This window comes from Felis catus, chromosome C2 (assembly GCF_018350175.1).
Source record: "Felis catus isolate Fca126 chromosome C2, F.catus_Fca126_mat1.0, whole genome shotgun sequence".
NCBI classification, from domain to species: Eukaryota; Metazoa; Chordata; class Mammalia; order Carnivora; family Felidae; genus Felis; species Felis catus.
The window spans coordinates 69,924,144-69,945,125 of record NC_058376.1 but is presented as its reverse complement, the minus strand read 5'-3'; the positions used below and the strand labels follow the sequence as shown (position 1 = coordinate 69,945,125).

The 20,982-nt window shown below is 42.4% G+C and overlaps 1 protein-coding gene across 25 annotated transcripts in view; it reads right to left on the bottom strand.

The window, feature by feature from the left end:
• KALRN (kalirin RhoGEF kinase) overlaps positions 1-20,982 on the bottom strand; it is a 708,823-nt gene that overhangs the window by 177,925 nt on the left and 509,916 nt on the right. For 6 of the 25 annotated variants that reach the window (XM_023260241.2, XM_023260243.2, XM_023260245.2 and 3 more), the window contains exon 34: positions 10,732-12,187. The exons of the other annotated variants lie outside the window; for them this stretch is intronic. In XM_023260241.2, the coding sequence (XP_023116009.1) occupies positions 12,125-12,187 (63 nt within the window). In that variant the 3' untranslated portion in view covers positions 10,732-12,124. Of the gene's footprint in view, positions 1-10,731; positions 12,188-20,982 lie in introns of those variants that run through there. 25 annotated transcript variants of the gene reach the window in all.

Genomic DNA, 20,982 nt, shown 5'->3' with positions numbered 1-20,982 from the left:
TAGTATTTGCTTTATTTTGCAGTGGTCTGGAACTGAACCTACAATATCTTCAAGGTATGCCTACATACATTTGAAATTCATACACACACACACACACACACACACACACACACACACACACTCATCTGTTGAGCAGACCCAAAATTTGAGAATCTGAGTTAGAGCCAAAATCCAAATAATCGAGTTAAGAGCCAAAATGTAAATTATTTGCAAATACCACTTGATGTTAACTGCTAATGTAGTTATTCTGATGTTCACCAAATATTTTTAGCCCTCTGCCTTCTGGACACATAGCTCAGCTGTTTTTTCTGGCTCCTGTTGGTTTTGTAGGGCCTAAGACTAGTTCTGGCCATTGATGCTGAGTCATTTCCACACTGGATCATTTAATTGTGGGTTAAGATCCTGAAGAATTCTCTTTTTGTCTAGGATGGTAATTGACAACTTTAGAAGCTGGTCTATCAGCCAGAACCCCTGATTCCCTATGATGAACAGAGCCCTTTGCCAACCCATTATGAACATAATAGTGTCAGCAAGAAATAAATCCTTGTTGTTTTAAGCCCACCAATATTTTCAGAGTTGTTGACACACTATAACCTAGTTTATCCTGATAAATACATCTACTTTAATTCTCTTCTTTGGATGGAACAGTCTTAGGGAAGGATACTGGTAGGACTCCAGGAACATTGAGAGAGTGGTAGGAAAGATAAAGTTAAGAAAGGGAGAGAGTTGCAATGGGGCCATTCTGAGACAAATATGGACATATACAAATTGAATGCAATTTGTGTAAACCTACTGGATTTTATTATTGTTGCTGCTGTTACTACTGCTACCATGATTATTATTATTAGTTCTATTATTATTTTTTTTAACAACCTGAAGATTACTGTTATTACATGATATGACTCATCCTTGGTGTTGGATAAAGACACAGAGGGAGGACAGATCATCCTAGTTTTTGGATCCCTCAGGCTAATGCAAAAGCTATTCATTATACATAGTGTGAATTTTGTTCTTTGAGTATTTGTATTTCCTCACACAATTGGACTACATAATTCTTCTAGTTAAGGACCATATTTTATATTCCTTGTGTATACTTTGGAATGGTCTTAAAACTCAATAAAATCAAGCTGAAGGCCAGCTTCACTTGCTATTAGGGAATTTGCATCAGATACCATTGTTGGCCTTCTCTTAGGCTGACTCACAACAAGGGCATTAATTCTCGCATTGTCATTTCCTGGAGTCTTAGGAATGCTTAATAAGAGTCAAGGGCATGGGGGTGGGGCAGGGCAGAGGAGAAGTGCATTTTCAATCAACATTATTTTTACTTTTATTTATTTATTTTCATGTTTATTTTTGAGAGAAAAAGAGAGAGAGAGAGAGAGAGTGCATGTGTGTGCACGTGTGTGGAGGAGGGGCAGAGAGAGAGGGAGACGCAGAACTCAGCAGGCTCCAGGCTCTGAGCTGTCAGCATAGAGCACAAGTGGGGCTCAAACTCGCTAACCGTGAGATCACAAGCTGAGCCGAAGTTGGACGCTCAACTGACTGAGCCACCCAGGTGCCCCCAATCGACACTATTTTTAGAACTTTATTCCTCATTGGTGACCAACTCAGTAAAGAAAATCAAGTGAGAGACATTTTTCAAATTGACTTCTTAGAGCAAGTGTTTCATTTTTCTTGAACATGTGTTTTGCTGGGTTTATTCTCTCTGTAGCTCCTGGCCCTTGGTGCTTTTCCTTTTTTAATCTTCCCATTTGCCATTCTTAATTAAAAATGCTCTACAGAGCTCCAAATGCCAAGTGATTCATTTAAAGTTTCATGACTGGTAATACAATAAAAACTGTTGAGAAAGGAGTTGGCATTTATCAGAATCCTTTGAATTGTCAGCAACCAACCTCATGGCAGTTTCCCAGACTTGGCTGTGCAGCCAGGTTCCCCTTTGCTCCTTGGATTATGACCTTGCAATTTCTTTGCTAAATTTTCAATTGGTTTCCTTGGCTTTCAGTCTTACATTTGAACTTTGCCTGTACAATCACACACCAGACCTGTCTTCTACTCTTGCATTATCTGGATGGAACTCAATCATCATGATCCTGTTTTTGCCAAGAATGACATTATTCTGTGGAATGCCTTCCTACTCCCTGGTGGTGCAATGCAGGTATTTGGCTGCCAGTCTGGTTGCATTAAAGATGTAGAATATTTCTCTCTGTCTTTCTGCACACTAATGCTCTACATTATGCAATTGGACTTGCAGTCCGTACTATGTGTCTGGCACTGGTATAGGCAGTGGAGATACAACAGTGAAAAAGTCAGACAAGAATACTTGCCCTCACAGAACTTACCCTGCAGCAATGACAAGTCCAATTCCTAGTATGATCTGACATGGATCCTATAAAACTGTCCTGATTCCTTGTCTAGATAATGATCTATATCTGCATGTAAGTTCAAACTTACATCCATTTGCATTTTTTTTTTTTTTTTTAGTTTTAGTTTACAGCTAAATTTTCATCGAAACAGGCCAAAAGACAGTTGACCCATATCAGGTATGGTCAGAAGTCCCCTGCCACACAGGCAACACATGTTGCTCCAGGAAAATAGAAAGTAACTAAGTGCCACATTTGATTTCTCACAGCCACACAGAAAATGTGATTTTGTTTGTCACTTTATTTGCCACCAATTGGCTCCTGGACCAAAAGCTGAGCTGCAAGGAACTTGTCCCATGCGGCCCTTTTCCAGAGGGCCTAACCAATGCCATTTGAGACTAATCTTTCTAAATAGCTCTGGGAGACAACTCTCTGGACTTGATTGAACAGTGTATCTCTCTGGAGATAAGGCTTAGCATTAGATAGAAGCTATCACACAATGAACGTGTGCGTGTGCACATGCGTACGGTAGTATCTGAGCTCCTCTCTCATTCAGCTTCAACCTCAAAAGCTTGTCTCTCAAGGGCAAACCCATAAGTGGGAGGAGACAGCCAGCTTCTCCTTAACCCCCAAGTTTGCTGCCTACATTTAATGAGTCCTCAATAAGGTCTGGGGAGAGGAAATCGGGAAACTCCATTTATACCACAACTGTAACTGAGCCATCTTCTTGTTGGCAAGGACTCAGATAGAGGTTGAACATATCTATTATTTGCACCCAAGAAACAGATTCCTATCTCAAGACTTTAACAGGAATTTCTGGACCTCTTCAATGGGTCTCCTGGGGCCCTGTGCTGTTTGTGATAAAGAGAACCAGGACTCTCTCTGCCTTAGTACTGGTGACTGAGGTTTGTCTCTAAACAGGCATAGTTGGAAACTATTCTTCCTGCTGCTGCTAAACCTTTATCAAGCTACACTTAAGGCACCCTGCAGTCTACTGGGAACTGGGGGAGGTAATGAAAGGGAATTGATATTTTCAATCTATTAAGGATAAAAATACTGTGACACTTCTCATGATCTGCAATTTCCAGACATTTATGCATACTGTATTCCATGAACTCTTGGTTCCTAGATTCATTTTATATTTGGACCATATATGGGTTTACGTTCAAGGATCTTATCATGTGAACTTTGAGGGATGTTTGGAAATAGTACAGGTGAGGTCCGTATCAGTCTGAATGGAATATAGGTTCCTCTGACCCAGCCTAATACCACATCAGAAAGGCTCCCTTGGACTGGTAGAGACCGAGGGAGTAGTCTGGGGACCCATGTGAATTCTAGGGCACACTCTTGGGCATCCTCTTGGTTCCAACGGAGGCATGAAGGCTGGGGAAGAAGCCATCTTATTTGAGAGCTGCTATCTGTTCCTAGGTAAGACCACTCCTCCCCACATCTTCATGTTTGGGGAGTAATGGAGAGAGATTTCTAAAACCTTGTGTGTCCTTCTACTAGAACCCTCACCACCACCACCTCCTCTAACACTCACAGCCTCATCACCACTATGTGACTTGGGAGTGAGTATAATTTCATTATACTCTATATCCCTGTTCATGTCAGTCATTAGAACTCAGACCCTCCTCTCACTTCTTCCCTCACCCCCTCCACTCCTCACCTCCCTCTGAAGTTATATTTTTCTGTATGGCATATATCATCAGCTGGCACTTTATATATTTTACTTATTTGTCTGTATTCCCACCAGAATGTCAGCTCCATGAGGGTAGGAAATCTCTGTTTTGTTGTTGTTGTTGCTGTTGTCTAAAATAGTGCCTGGCAGAGTAGGTATTCAATAAATATTTGTTGAATGAATAAATTATGTGATGGATATATAAGTATTTGTTGAGAGTCACCAATTACTGACAACATCCATTTTCTTGTTTTTTTTTTGATGAATGACCCCCACATTGACCCCTTGGATGTATTAGTCTTTCCCAAGTCTCTGATAGTTGAGGGGGCCATCTAGAACCCAAATCATCACATTACTTTGGGCATAATCCTTGACATGCCTCCCCCATGTCAAGCATTTGCCAAAGAGACCAATATGTCCAATGTAACTATTGATGCTATCCCATCCCAACCCTCTACATTCTCCACCTCTACTTGTATATGCATTCTTATATAAGACATTTAATCCAGGAGAAAACAAGCCAGGTTTCTGACTATTATGGCCAAATATGGGGCCAATAGCATGATGGGAAATGGGCATGTGGGATGATCTAAGCAATCGTACTTGTTACACCATCAGACACAGTGGGCTAATTACCTTCTCACTTTAATTTTTGAGTCATTCATTCCTCAGAAGCTAGGAATGCTGAGTTGATGGCCTCTCCTAGAAGCCTAGGTACCTGCTGGCCCTATCAACAATCTTGGACTGTGCCATGAAGCTGAAATGTCACCACTTATATTCTGCAACATTAACCAATCAATTGTGCCCTACAAGGGGCCCCCTCTTTAATGACCTATTCCATCTCTAAGCCTGAGAGTACTTAGATTGTTTGTGGTGGCTGGGCTTGGAGGTCTACATCTATGGCTCTCCAACAAATCTGTTGGTTGGATAGTCCCAGAAATACCAAAAAATAAAGCAATATGTAACACATTCAACACCAAATGAGAATGTAGGAAGAGTCTAGAAAGTACAAAGCCTCCTATTTCCATCTTAACTTCCATCTGGTCTTGGAGGAACTGAACTATGTAAATCAATTTTATCACTGACTTGCTCCTCTCAGGGCCAAGAAGCCCACGCAAGTCCTCATGAATCTATGCGACACCAGAGCAATACTTGGAGTGCCATACTTTGGGTCACTCTCTGAGTAAGTGTGCCAAACCAATGCAATCTAAATCCTGCTTTTACATCAACTATGTTTCAGTTCCCACTCCTACCCTAGTACTTCTTTTTACCCTGATTGGTGCCATAACAACTGGGCAAAACTTGGCAATACCAAATCTAAAAACTCTAGGTTATGGTTGGGTGTAAGGCCCATTAAAAGGCCACCGCTAATAGACAACAGAGTCCTTGGATATTCTTACAAACAGAATGACACTCCTTATTCCATCATCCCAGAAACTCGAAGGCAGATACATAGAGACCCCATCCCCCATCTCTGCTATTTCTGAATCCTATAAATTCTCTCGGTGTCTACCACTATCCATGACCACACCCACCCACAGTATGCCTGGTTACTTTATCATGCCACTAGCACGCTTGATAGTCACTGGTAAGACTGGATATAGCACCTGTGCTGTGAAAACCCCCTCTAGGGCCAGGAGAGGCTTGCAGAGCTGGCAGAAATAGAGTTCACGAGACAGATATGAGATTTAGCTGCATATCTGCCCCAACCCCCTCTCTTGGGATTCTACTATCTACAAAGCCCAGAGGGGGGTCAGAGCCTGAGCAGCTACTTGAAGGTGCTGCACATTCAGGTGGCCCAATAAACAGGGGGAAGGTTGTTAGTGGTATTCTTTGAGTCACTTGGTCAGCAGAACTACAATTTTATCCTTATCTTTCAGCTGTACTTTTGGTTTTCTAAACTCATCTTCTTTTTTGGATTATGAATTTAGAATTTAGGGGTGCCTGGGTGGCTCAGTCAGTTAAGGGGCCAACTTCAGCTCAGGTCATGATCTCGCGGTCCCTGAGTTCGAACCCCGCGTTGGGCCCTGTGCTGACAGCTCGGGGCCTGGAGCCTGCTTCAGATTCTGTGTCTCCTTCTCTCTGACCCTCCCCCATTCATGCTCTCTCTCTGTCTCAAAAATAAATAAACGTTAAAAAAATTAAAAAAAAAACAATTTATTTAAGGGCTCACATTCTTACAAAATCCTTTTTACTGGCCTTCAACACCTTTCTATGTATAGGTAATTGTGTATATATCCACACACAAACATGCACATACACACACATTGTTGGATTGTGGTCTGAATCTCTTCTTCTCATGGACTCTCTAACACTGACCCAACTAATAGAATCTTCTGTATCTCACCCCATCTCCCCCAGATCCACCTGTTTTCTTATTTGCTCAGTCCCTGTGTTGTAGTGGGCATGGACTTTTTCTTAAGGAATAGTCATTTTTATATTATACTTTGGACTCTAAAACTCAGTAAAAACACATTCACACTGGATCTTTCATCAATATGGAATTTCTAATCATATAAGCTTTATGACCCTTATATAGTCAGTTTGTGACAGTCCATGTGTGGAAATCAACAGCAGATTGTAGATCCTATACTGTCCCCTGTTACCATGCTTTTGGGCTGCTGATGCAGATCTCCATGCGAGCTCAGAATAGAGAGCAGTGCTCCTTCTCCATCCCACTCTTTTCCTTCCCAGGTACATCTTTTTTCCTAATGATGCCTATTTTATGTTGAAGCTAAAATAACTCATCAGTTAGCTTTAATTAAGCATACAGTGAGTAAAGAGAATGAAAATGGGAGAAACTTACATGGGTTTATAATTTGCATCCAGAATAGACTTGAATGTTAATTATTCTATATAATTTATAGAGTGATTCTATTATACGCCATGTTCTTTGAGGACAGGATTAGTTCTAACTCAATTTTATAGCCTGTTCAGTGGCTCTTACAAGGTCTGGTCACAATAAGTGCTTAATAAATGCTTATTGGACCAATGAGTGGTCCCAATGGCAGTACTAAAGGAAGATGTCAGAATGTCAATGGGTTGAGGGACAGATGAGGGCAGTTTTAGAAATAAAACTTTTAAAACCTTGGGCTCTTGGTTGGTCAAAAACAGTATGGAAGTTGAAAAGAGACAGCTCTTTGAAACCCAGTGTCTGTGAGATTCAATGAGAGATTTCACTCTCTCACTGTGAGGAATCAGTGCAGGACTGGAGAAAATCACCAGAAGAGCAAATACTGGAAGGGAGAATTTTACCTTTCATGTCCATGTTTGTTTTTTTTTTTTTAATATATATATTTGAATACCTGGGAAAGTGATTCACCAGCCATCAGATTTAACAAAACCCACTCTCATTTTGCTGTGTGCTTTAGTGATACAGAAAATTTTCAATTATCTCTGCTAATGGAAAGGAAGCAATGGTACATATAATCAAAATGCCATTTCTATTTGCCTTTGGAAGTATTATGTGTGCTTTTCCCCCAGCAGGTTTGCTTTCATAATGATTAGTTCTAGCTTAGGCTAATATTAAAATGAGTTAGCATTTTCTATGCACAATAGCTGGTAGTAGAAGAGATGTGTTTATGGCAGAGGAAACTCATGCAAGGCTTAGTATTTGCCACAGTTAATCGCCCACATGGATGATCCACTTGCAGCGAGTGGGATTTTAAACAGAGAAAAAGGCAAAGAGTGACTAGATGTCCTGGATTTCAATGACCAACGGGTAGATGGCCAAGGAGGAAACCATAGCTAGCATTATGAAAAGTGTTAAAAGAGAAAGAACACTGGACTAGTCATAAGGCCACTAGGGTTCCTTGATGCCCAAGGGAGGTCATATAACCTCTTTGTGTCTCAAGTTTCCAAAAAATGTGATAATGACACCTATTCTGTCTACCTCACAAGTTAACTGTGCCAAAAGACGATAGTGGGCTAAAGGACTTGTAAAAGTATTAAATGCTATGAAAATGCAAAGCACTATTAGATAAGCAATGAAATATTATTGTTGCCACCTTTCCAGGAACTGTCCCTTGCCCTACCTCCTCAGTGCTTGGGGCCTCAGGCTGGGGTTTCTGAAGCTTACCCCAATTAAAAATAGTCCCCTTTCTTGATAGACCCCTGCTCTTCAAGGATAGCTACTCTGATAATATCCATGCACCCTAGTGAATGGATGCATCCTTTTTTGGGTAACAGGGAACTTCCATCTATAATAGATTAACTTGGTGGCTTTAAAAGTGTGGTCCCTGGATGAGAAGCATTAGTATTACTTGGGAATTTGTTAGAAATGCAAATTCTTGGATCTACCCCCACCTACTGAATCACAAACTCTGGGAGTGGGGCCCAGCAATCTGTTTTAACAAGTCCTCCGGATGAGTCTGATACATGCTCAAATTTAAGAACAAAAAAAGCAAGCTAGGAATCAGACTCTGGGACATTCCACTGACAAACTTATTTTTCTGCAGGAGGTAGGGGAAGGCTTACGGGACTCTTCACAGTGCACAGTGTGAGTATGTGGGTATGTGTGTGTGCGTGTGTGTGTGTGTGTGTGTGTATGTAAATGATGATCTGGAACATCATTTTCTCAGGTAGGTCTCTATCCCAACCACCCTAAAAATGCATCCCCACCTCAGAGACTGCCTACCCCCTTTCTTGATTTACTTTTCTTTGTAACACATATCACTTTCTAATTTGCTGTGTTATTTACTTCTTTACTTGGTGGATTGTCTGTCTCCCTCTAAGCTAGAAAGTATGCTCCACAAGGGCAGTCCATTTTGTCCACTGCTGTGTCCCCAGCTCTGAGAACTGTGCCTAGTGGACTAGCGGACACTCAGTAAATATCTGTTGAATTAATGAGTGAATGAATATCTGCTGAACCTGGGAGATGAGGAAATAGTGGGGTCAGACCAAAACACCGAAACACCTGCAAGCATCCTTATTAGGCAAGGTTGCTACAACATGAGAGCCTTGCCTCTCTGCTCCTGCTTTGGGCTCCTGAAATAAGTCTATAAATATGGGTTGAGTATATGCCATCCTTGGGGATTTGGTTCACTATACTCTTTGATTATCATTACAAAATGTGCTATCTGGATTCTACTAGATGGGCTAGTGTACTGATTGATCAACATGTTTATCTGGCTGTTTGGGGCTGGGGGCAGTCTATGTTTGTAGCAGACTAGAGTGTGATGTGGCAGGGAAAACAGTAGTCTAAGAGTGAAAAACAAGAGTTCTGAGTTCTAGTCCTCTGCCCCTAACTCGCTGTGTGGTCTTGGGCAAACTGGGTAGCTATTCTGGGTCTCATTTCATTTGTTGATCTCAGTGATCTTCAAGGTCCCTTTCAGCGATTATAGATCCATTGATGAGTTACTTGATTAATGTACGTCTCCTCTACTGGTAAGCTCCCTGAGAACGGGGTGAGTCTATATTTGTCCACCTAGTTCATAATGCCCAGTACTTGCAGGTACTAGGTATTTGCTGAGTGAGCAAATCCCTGTGAAAGCCAGATGGTGATCTTAGCCTCATCAGCCTGTGCTCTCTATAAGTCACAGGGACATGGATGTGGCCACAAAGATCTGGCCTGGAAGAGACCTCCAATCACACAAGGAAGAGCAGGATACTGGCTGTGCTCGCCCCCTACCCCCAGGGCATACAGAAGGTGCACAATTCATTAAGGTGAAGACCGTGACAGTACAGAGGGGAGAGCCCAAGCTGGCACTGGGCCATCAGGCCTGTGGTTTGAAAAAGCATGGATCTGGAGATCAGAGACCTACATTTGAATCTCAGAGCTGCTATTTTCTAGCTTTATGACTTATCGTGTAAGTTATTTACTTCTCTTAGCTTCAGCCTCTTCAGCTGGAAAATGAAGACAGAACTGCCTGCCTCTCAGGATGACTGTGAAGATTAGAGGAGATGATGTATATCGGGTGCCTTCCCAGCATCTGTATGAGAAACGTGCTCAGTAAATGGAAGCCTCTTTGTCTGGTTCTGCCCTCCTGACCCGCCCCCCGCCCCATGAGGTTTCTAACAATGCCTGCTTCCCCAGAGAACCAGACTAAGTTTGTTACCAGCTCATGGCAGTGCCCTGGCCAGCCCGGCTGAGGGGAATAAAGATTGGGATAAAAAGTGTTTCTCAAAATCTCTACCTTCAGAAATATAGATTTTCTTCTTTTGCTTCCAGTTTGCTTAATGAGATTTGAAGATTTCTGACTTGCTATGGCTAGAGAGCAAAAGGTGCTATTTTGTAAATAAAATTTAACAACACTATCTTTTGAATGTGCTGAGATTTATCACTGAACAAGTTTGAACTTTGCTTGTCTCTCTTTTTGGCTGCCTTTGTCTCTCCTTCCACCTTGCTCCCCCCCACCCCTCCCTGGTAGAGTGAATTCTACTCCTGTTCTTGCCCTGCCTCCTCCGCTCTCCCCACCGTACTAATCTACTACATATGGCCATCTTTCTTCTGGAAAACACATTCTGCTGCTAGGCAACCAGAACACAAAATTGCTGTGGTTGACATGATTCTTATTAGTGATAGCAACTGCAGAAGTGCCGCCATGACGGCATGCCACATGTATGCTCACTGTGTCTGTCCCCAGCTAGACAGACCTTTCCAGAAAGTGGGATGGGGTGGATTCTTGGTAGAAAATTAATGGCCTCAGCACTCAACAGAGAGTATTTATAAATCACTGTATATCAACAGCCTGCTTTAGAATCATTTTATTAGAACACATTCATGAAAGTGACATACGGAAAAAAGACAGCAGCAATTCTCAGTCATGCAAATGCCCGTGTTAAGGTTCTCCATTGGATTAAGTTCAAGTACAAAGACAGTCCTTTCCTGAGCCAGGTGCAATTCCAGGGAGTGACACTGTGATTGGGCGCGTGTTTCCTCCACAAAGTTCAGAACACTGAACAAGTCCCATCCTCACAACAAGATTGCGAGGTACATGGAAGTGTAAACTTTCAGGATTTTAAAGACCCCTTTACCCAGCCCTCCCCCATAACCCAGCTGGAGGAAGTAAGCCCAACGTGGGGCCCTCTTAGAAATATGATTTAGTCTATTGAAAATAAAGCAGTGGGCCTTAAAAAATTAGAAAATGAGTATATATATATACATATATATATATATGTAGGTAATGGAATCCTCTTTGCCTCTTTCTTGCCTTGGTGTGGGGTTTCCAGGAAACTCTGTTAGGGGATGGGGCTCTCTTGAGTGTCTTGGAAGCTGGGGGGCTTTTTAAACTTTTAACTTTTTATTATGAAAAATTGCAAACACATACAAAAGTGGAGAGATGGTATAATGAATGCCCATGAACTGACCATCTAGTCTCAACAGTTACCAACATGCAGTCAGTTTGTTTCATTTATTTCTTCTCCCTCTTCCCATCCCCCACCCCCGACAGGATAATTTGGGAGTCAGGAGGGTGGTCTTTGAACCAGAGTGAGGTTAGAGGAGCCAGGAAATTCCAACAAAACCTGGGCAGGCTGACACAGAGAGAAGACTGGTTGGGGACATGGTTGGGCCAATGTTCAGGAACCGCTAGAGTTAACCCTCCTCTTCTCTACCATAAACTACCCCTTATTCCTCCTCCCTCTTTCTCATGATGTGGGGGAGGAGGGCTAGATTAGAATGATGGTTTTTCCAGGTCAGGAGCCACTGACAATATAAATGTTCAATCTGGACAAAAACTCCAGAGATACGTATGTCCCTTGGATGAGCATGCCCACTCACGTGGCAGACGCCGGGGCGAAGAGGACCTGGGGTGCCTGGTGTTTGAATTTGGGAGTCAGGGGGAGTGGCTTGGGTCATGGGGCCTCTCACAGATCCCTACCGTCCCACCATTTTCAGCTTTGGAGAGAAGCTCAGCAACCTCGAATCGCACCTGGTAGAGAAGCAGGGAGCCCGAGGGGCAAGCCCATGGCCCAGGGGGGCAGATTTTGCCTGGAACATGTTGCCCTCTGAGCAAAGGCTGTACCCCACACCAGCCCTGCCAGAGCAGTCTCAAGAGAGGTGGGTGATGGGAGTCCAGGTGGGAGGTCCCAACGGCGGCACGGCTAACCCGGTGAGCTGCAGGGACAAGTCCCAGGCTGCGCGCTAAACGTAAGTGGAGAAAGGATCTCCAGGTCCCAGGTGCCACCGAGGAGCAAGGTTGCCATCCTGTTAAGAAAAGGGCCGGGGCTCTGTGATTTGCATATGACTTTGCAAAAATCTGCACGAGATCCCGTAGCCCTTTATAGAAAACAGAGTTAAATCATCAGTGCAACCTACTGTATTTCTAGCAACCCAATGCACAGAGTGCAACCTGGCAGATACACCATCATTTTTTTAGAAGAGGAAATGGAGGGAACACAGTGCTGTGTAGGACATTCCTTGGTCTGAAGGTTCAGAAGAAGCCAACCAAGTCCAGGATCCAGATGAGGATCGCTGACTGGCCACTTTCACTAACTCTGGCAGGGCTCAAATCCATACACTTTTCCTCGCATTAGATGCTCGTTGAGCAGTCCTGTGGTTTCCCAACATCCCACACATAAAAGCAGGAGGAGAGCCAGGAAGAATATAAAGAGAGATGCGTTAAATATGAAGTCCTAGTGACAGCGATCATTAGTGTTTATTTCATACCCTTCTGTTTTGTTTCTTTGTTTTAACTCTTTTAGGATCCCTGTGCCCTGCCAGCAAGCCTCACTATGACATTCATTTGGGGGGAAAGAAACTGAGAAAAGTTTAACCATTTATGTAGCACGTCTTTGGCAGTAAGTGACCTAAAATTCCCGATTTCAAGTATCTCCAGGGTTCGTGACATGTGGTAATCTGTGATTTTTCCAAGGCATGTGGTTGGTTTGTGAGGCCACATGGCTGGCTGAAGGAGTGGATCAATGAGTGAATGAGGGAGCCTTCCAGAGACCCAGCTTCCATATTCCAGTGTGGCCACACCTACTCTACTCAGACACCAGAAGCAATGGAATCGTTTCTTTAATAAAGGCCCCTCAAAGAAAGTCAACTTCTAGTGCTATTGGAGGTGTGAAATATTCTAAAAAGCAATGGCTCAGCCAAGAGAAAAGTCCAAGGTAAATTAAAGAGTATGATCTCATATTTGACTGTGGCTCAGATTATGATGCTAAAGGTTCCATCATACTTGCCATATAGAAATGAGAAAACAATCTCAAACTCCCTTAGTAAGAACTCCAGCCAGCCAAAAACTGTTCGTTAGGGAAAGAAAACACTTCAGCATCAAGGTAAAATGGCAGTTACTCTGAGCTGTGAGGAAGATAGGGGATACTTAGAATTCAGAAAGGAGAGGAGATTCTGAAGAAAGCCAGGAGCTGTATACATGCATTTGTGAAGTAACTCATACAAGGTGCTGGTGACCACAGAGTTCATCTTTACTAAGGCAAAGGGTCTTAGGAATTTTATATACGTTACATTAATAGGGAGGTGGGGCAGAGGGGTGGTATCTGCTGTCCTGATTAGTTAGTTCCCCACACTATAAGTTACTGTCATTACCAGTTTAATGAATAGATGTGCTATAAGATCTAGAGAATTTAGTGGCAGAATTTAACGGTTTTACAGATGCTGACTTTGACATTTTATTCTTTACACAGTTCTTAAAATTCTGAAGGGAGAGACAGTTTTTAAAAATATTTTTATTGTCATTATTATTATTAATAGCTAATATTTGTTGAGTGTTTAGCACATGCTAGGCAAAGAGCTGAGTGTCTGGCTTGCATCATTTCATGTATTTTGCACCACAACGTTATGGGGTAGGTAATACCATTACCTCCATTTTGCAGACTGAAGCCCTGAGAGGCCCTGCCCAGGATCATACAACTGGCAAGTGAAGGGGGTGAGATCTGTACTGTGGTTGGTTTGATTCCAAGGCTGTCCTTAACTATTGTGCTACGGTGGCTCCTGCAAAGGAGAATTGATCTTCCTAAGTGATGTCTGGATGTTTGTGGATTCCCAAGGTCTTGGAAAGCATCTCACGTATTTTGTGGCTCCATCTTATCCTCAAGGACCTATCTAGAAGAGGTTTGGGTCACTTCGTTATATATATATATATAATATATATATATATATATCCATTATTATATATATTATATATATTATATATATTATATATATTATATATATTATATATATTATATATATATATATCCATTAGGTCTTGCAGAAGAATTTTTACCCCCTTTTAAACCTCAAGTTATAATTGTCTCTGTGCACCTGCACATCTGTCTGCTGGTTTGATGTGTGAGACATCTAAGAAATAAATGCATGTAGGCAAACTGAATGCTTGTTCTCTAAAACCCTGAGAAAATACAGACACATTCATATAGGAGGCTATTATTTTACATAGCCCAGTTGGTAACTTCATGAAAGAGTAGTGAACACCAATGCATAGCTCTTAACTTCAAAAATGACAGCCATTCATAATCTCTTTGAGATGATTTTCTAAGAATCATCATTAAAAAGGACTAATAAGAAAAGTTTAAATGAAAGTGTGGGGGCAGGGCGAAAGGCCATTAAATTTGTTTGAGATGATAATTATTTCTATTATTTAGAAAATATCTCTCAGCTTGGAATTCATATATATGTTCCACATCCAATCACCCTATACCTTTGGCATTTCAATTCAGTAGGCCAGGGTAGGGCCTGTAGTTAGCTTTTAGATATATTTCCCTCATAATTCTGTGGGATGCCTGGTTTGGAATCCTCGGCACACTCCATCGCTGGAAAACCTGAGTTTTGTAGTGTTTGAACTGCATTTTCACATCCGACAGCACACACTGTCCAGAAGTACTTGTCTTTGGCATTTTCCATGAGGGGCAAGAATCAGTGAGACCCACTTCAGTAGAGCAGTGGCTTTTATTAACCAGACCTCCTCATTATTCTTTTATCTTTAAGGAGGGTCCTATGTTGATATTTTCCCTATCTCCCACTATTCAGGTATAGACACCCTTTTTATAAATACTTTATATAATACAATGCAGGCTCCATTCAAATACTAGACACTCATGACATAAGCTCTCTGAGCTACTGGAGATGTTCTGCAGACCCTGGGTGCATAAGAGACATCATTGGACATCCAGTGGTATAATAATAGCCACAAATGGGGAACATATTTATATATTATAGATTTAAACCCTTTCTTGGTCCATAAAGAATTTAAGACAACTATTTGGCAATATGTTTTTAAGTGCATCTTCAGTTGGCTGTATCTTCTGATGTTTCTCTCTGATGGACTGGGAAGCCAGTGAGTCAGAAGTATGCCTGAATTACTACTCCCATGGTTAAGACATAATAAAGAGCCTCTTCCACATTCCTGACTCATGCCTTGTTCTGCTACCCAGTGAGCGATTGACACATGGGATATAGGGAACATGGAATGTTCTTGGTATTTTAATGCAGGTGTGTTTTACTCAGATGATCAAGGGGGAAATGATAGGACTTAGACCGTTTGGGTAAAATGTTACTTTGTGTGCTTTGACTTGAATTATCCAATTGTTTCCCTTAGTGAGCTTGTCCAGTGGAAGGCAGTGTGCATAGTGGACACCAGCAAGACTTGGGTTCATATCTATGTTCTGCCACGTTCTGGTTGTGTGACCTTGGGCAAGTTATTGAACCTCTTAGAGTGACATGTTCCTCATCTGCAAAATGAGGATAATGATACTTACCTTGAAGAATTGTTGTGAGGACCAAATGAAAGATTATACATAAAATGCCAGGCTCATATTAAGAGTTCAGCAAGAGAGCAGTTGTCATTGTGAGCTGTTTATGCTCTGAATGGCTTCCTTAGCAGGCAGCCTCTGTGCTTTCCCTGGCCTTCCCAATTGTAGCAGGGACTTCTTAGAGAGGGACTATATCTCCCCCATTAGATGGGGCAGCAGGGGAGGGGGTATTATCCTTGATGGGGACTTTATGTGCCCTCTTGTTTCCATTATACACAGGGAACTCTGCAAATACTATGTTAACTGGTTTAAAAGAGCCTTTCTCTACCCCCAAATCTCAGTGTAGAGCCCAGACTGGAAATTTTCCTTGATGTAGCCATCAGAATCACAAACTGCGATACAGAGTAGTAAAAATATTGAATCGTGCATACAGGAAAGATATAAACACCAGGAAGTATATTTTTACTTCAGCTCTTTTTTTAAGGATTGATTTTGTGACTTTCTTATGTGTTCTTTCTTGCTTTCTACTCTGCCTGAAGGGTCTCCTTTTGGCTTCTAGATGTCTGCTGCTCATGTGGACCCCAGGGTTCCTTATCTAGGATGCTGTTAGGAGCTACTGAGAAGGACCAACTGGCCTGGAAGGTGGCACAGAGTTACGCCCTGCTGTGCTCGCTCCCAAGTGACAGGCCAGGCTCTCCCCACCTCAGGAAGGCCACCCCCGTGAAAGAAATCAGTCACAGGAAGGAAGAGTTCACCTCCCTGTTTTTCTTCTTTCTGCTTTTCCCTCTGCTCAGGGAACCCTCTGAGAGCACCATGGAACCAGGAAGTGTGGGAGAAACATCCTTGAAAATATTGGTTTCATGTAATTATTTTTTTTGTTTCAAGTTCAGAAAGTTTAGAAATTGCCTCTTTCCCAAGAATTCTTATCAGAAAACATTCCCTCTACACTTAGACTGTGGGAGTTGAAGGTAGAGAGGGAGGTGAGGGGCCGGGGAAGAGCTGGGGCTTGACCTAATGATGAATCTCGTGTTTGAAACCTTGCTGCCCACGCAGGGTAACCAGTTTCCTTCCTGGAGGCTCTCTGTGTCTTCCTAACCTGGGTCCCAATATCCCCACGCTCAGTCACTCTGAAACCCCTCTGGAATTACAGGGGCTTAAAATCAAACTTGAAACATGTCTGCTTTCTGTCTCTCACATCTGTCTCTGTCTATCTCTTCATAGAATCTCCTTATGAACTTGAAAGTGTAATTTCAGCTCTTCCTTACCTTTTCCATGCTTCACTAAATAGCTGCATTCGGGGGGAAACCCTGATGAACTCATTCCCTCGTCACCCCCAGCTGCCCACCCCCTGAATTTTCCTTCTCTTTCCTTTCACTGTCCAAGGTTCCTGTCCTTCACAACCAAAGTTTCCAGCTCCTCAGCTCGCAACCTTGGCCCATCCTACACATCAGCCCAAATTCACTCTCTGGTCACTTTCCCTCCTCTCAAGATACTGAGACATCAATCACCCTGTTTCCTACCGGGCACCTGCTTGTCCCTTGTCCTTGGTTCATGCTGAGGGTGGACCTAAGCAACCATTTAATAATCATGTTCTTTCCTGTCCTTTAAAAATAACATCTAGTAGGGTTTTCTTTGTTAATAAAAGTAATTTTCTTATAGAAAATTTGGAAAAAGCCACCATCCAGAAATAACCACTATTTATGTTTTGGTGTATTTCCTTCATATATACATACATGCACACATATATGTATATACATATATATGTACATATGCATACATAAGCACAATACACACATATATACATGTACACATTCGTTTTCTATGTTTAACACAAAAATTAGTCTCTCGTGTTTAGAAGGAAAAGGACGACTCCCAAGCAGGCGGGAAGAAAAGGAATTACATGCTGCAGCTCAGGTAGGCTCTTCACCTGTGCCCCCCAGAGCCATGAGTTTTTGGAGCCCATGACATAATGGTTTACAATGGCCTGATGGCCAGAAAATATGTTCAAGATATCCCTGCCTCCCAGACCATGTCGATGAATATTTCCTAGAGAGTGTATGGGAAACACATTCAGAGACACACAATTCATCAATATACAAAAACAGAAGTTATACACATAAAACATATTATTCAAACAAGTATTTCTGAGCATGTCTATGAATGTCTAACTGTGTGGCAGTGCACTGAGCACAGCAGAAGGTATCCCACGTGAACCTTGTCTTTATGGATCTCGGGACTCAGTTGCTGACATAAAAACCAGCCCAAAGGAAACAAAAGGGAACCGGAAGAAGATGCTGTCTCACAAAGTGCTAAGGGAAGGGACTCCAGAAATCATTCCAATAATGAAGAAAACTTGTTTCAACAACACTTTTCCTGTATCCACCAGTACAGAGAAATAGTTTTGGAAACATAGTGATGTCTGTGATAGGTTGGTAGACAAAGGCGATTATTACTTAAAAGGTCATTATATTTTAGTGCAGAGAATCACACAGATAATCTACCAGAAAACATATAAACATATATTAGAGGAGAGGTTTGCAGACAGTAAGGAACCCAGAAAAGGGGCAGGGCTAGGGGGTAAGAGGCCTGTGTATCAGGAGGCTGTAAGTCCTAGAGAATGTTCTTGTGGTTTGGGAGACATGCGTCTCCTCTTAAAGCTGCCAGGGATAGACTTTATATATCCCATGAAAATCTAGAGTCAGGATGAAGACTATGCAATCACCGCGATGATTCATTGCAACACGATTTCAGGAAAAGGATCAAGAATGAAGGAGAGCCAAGATGCCTTAAAGGTACAGTTGTAGATGGGGGTTAAGAAAAGATTGTCTGGGAGATGGTAGGGGATGCGTTCAGTTTCAGGTCTGCCAAAGAGAGCGCGTGAGTCACCCAAGTGCAGTTCGGCCGCAGACAGTTGGAAACATCGCACTATCGACCTGAGTGTGAGAGATAAGGGCTAGAAACAGAGATTTCTCAACTCATTGTTAAGGGTGCAACTTTATGCTAAACAACATGGCAAATACTATGTAAAACACCTACCATATGACCTGGATGTTAAACAATGATATTTGACTTGTTTGAGGTGGGGGAGGGGACAGGAGAGGGGGCAATGCTTGTGCTCAGAGGTGTGGTGGGAGAAGTAGTGAGCATTAGCATGAAGGAGGCATGAGTCAGGCTGGCAGTGATGGGTGGGCCAGATGTGATTACACAAGTCAGTAAGCATTACTGGTGGACACAGCAGGAGCAAAGCATGACATGGCTGGGGGCATTCGACTGCCATTATTTATTATGTGCTAGATGCTGTCGCAGACGGTAGAGATGGGAGCATCATTAGCACCGAGACATGATTGTCAAGGAACTCACAATGTAACATGGGAGAAAGACACATAGGCAACCCATTATGTGATAAGTGTAATTAGACTGAAACATATAAATTGCCAGGATTCACCCATTTTGGATACACAAAAATGGCAGTTTCATATGATTTAATCGGAAGCAGATGCATTATAGCATATATGACAGCAAAGGTCTATAAAGGATGTGTTGGAGGGAAAACTTTATAAAATCTGTACTTGATCCTTAGTGAATGTGCTACTGAGGCTTTTAGCTGACAAGTGAGACATTGAAGGAATAGTTTGAGGAGGATGAATCTGGTATCAGAAGAAAAGATAAGACACAGGAGCAAAATCACAGAAAGCAGGGAGGTTACTGAAAGAATTTCAGCAAAGGGTAACCAAGGCCCAGCAGAGTGGTGTGACAGATATTTTGAGGGACTCGTTCTCAGGACTTAGCAACAGACTGTCTGTCAGGGAATATGCCGAGAATGGACCCAAAGATAAAACATGGGTATTTGGGAAAATCATATTGTTCTGCCCCAAATGGGGAAGTCAAACCACGTTACTAGTTTGAGAGAAAAAGAAATAATTTTCTGAGACTGAGACTGAGGAAAAGTCGGACATCAAACTGGAAACACACAGGTGACCAGTTATAATAATGGTGTCCGGCACTAACAGTGTTCATTATGTGGCCACTCAGTCTCGAATTTGCTTATTGGTTTTCTGGTTCCTCAGTAGAACTTCAGATGGGTGGGGACTGGCCTGTTTTGTTTCAGTGCTGCATCTCCATTCTGGAACAGTGCCCGGCACGTGGTGGGTGAGTAAATTAAAGTGAAAACTGCCATTAGGAGTAAAGTCACTTCAGAGCTATAATCTTGGCATTTTTGTCATGGACATCAGAATCGAAGCAACAAAAACCATGGCTGGGGGTGGCGGGGTGATGTAGAGAAAGAAGAATCATGAGCAGAAGTTCAAATGTGGCTCTCACTGGAGCATGAGGGGACAACATGTGGTAGATGGCAGCATGGCAGGCAGTGGTTGACGACATGTGGGAGAGGAGGTGTTGAAGTGATATACTCCAGTGGGTATAAAGGATGAGATTTAGAGGGTTGTGGATGGGTGGGTTAGCATTAGACTCTTTCTGAGACTAGAGAAAGAATGACAGAGTAAAATGACAGTGATGCATCTAGGTGAGGATGAAAGTCACCGCCATGCAAACAAACAAACAAACAAAACCCCCAAACCAACAGTGTTTCTTGGATGTTAATGAATAACGTCTAAATTCCTTTGAATGGTGTCCAGGGTCTTCCATGATCTGAGCCAAGCAATCCTTCTGGTCTTAATCTCCCACAGCTCACCTCACAGACCCAGAACTTCAACCAGACATATATCTCCCCTGCAAGCCCCAAACCCATCCTATTTTCCCCTTTCTCCCTTACCTGCTCTTACTGTTTCATCCATGTAGTATGACCTTTCTCTGCGCCCCACCCCTGCCTCCACAGTGCTGCCTGGATAAATTCTACCCACTTAGTAAAGTCTAATGCTAAAACTTCTCTGATCCTCCCAAACTAGGATTTTTAGTTTCTTAATTACATTTGGTCTCAATTTCCAGATCTCTCTCTTACCCACAAGGCCAAACATGTTACCTTGTGTTTATTTGTTATTCAGTTATTCCTTGAACAAATATTTACTGAGCACCTTCTAGGAGTCAGTACTTTGCTGGATTCGGTGATGCAATGGGGGTATAAAACAGACATCCCTCCATTCTCATGGACTGAAAGTCTAGCATAGGAGGCAGTCATATAACCACACAAACGCTTATGGCCACAGCGGCAGGTACTGAGAAATAACAGTACAGAGTGTTGTGAGAGATGTGGCTTGGGGAGGGGACTTGGGCAGTGGATTAGGACAGGATAAAATCAGAAAGAAAAGAGGGCAAAAGGGGTGGACTGTGGCA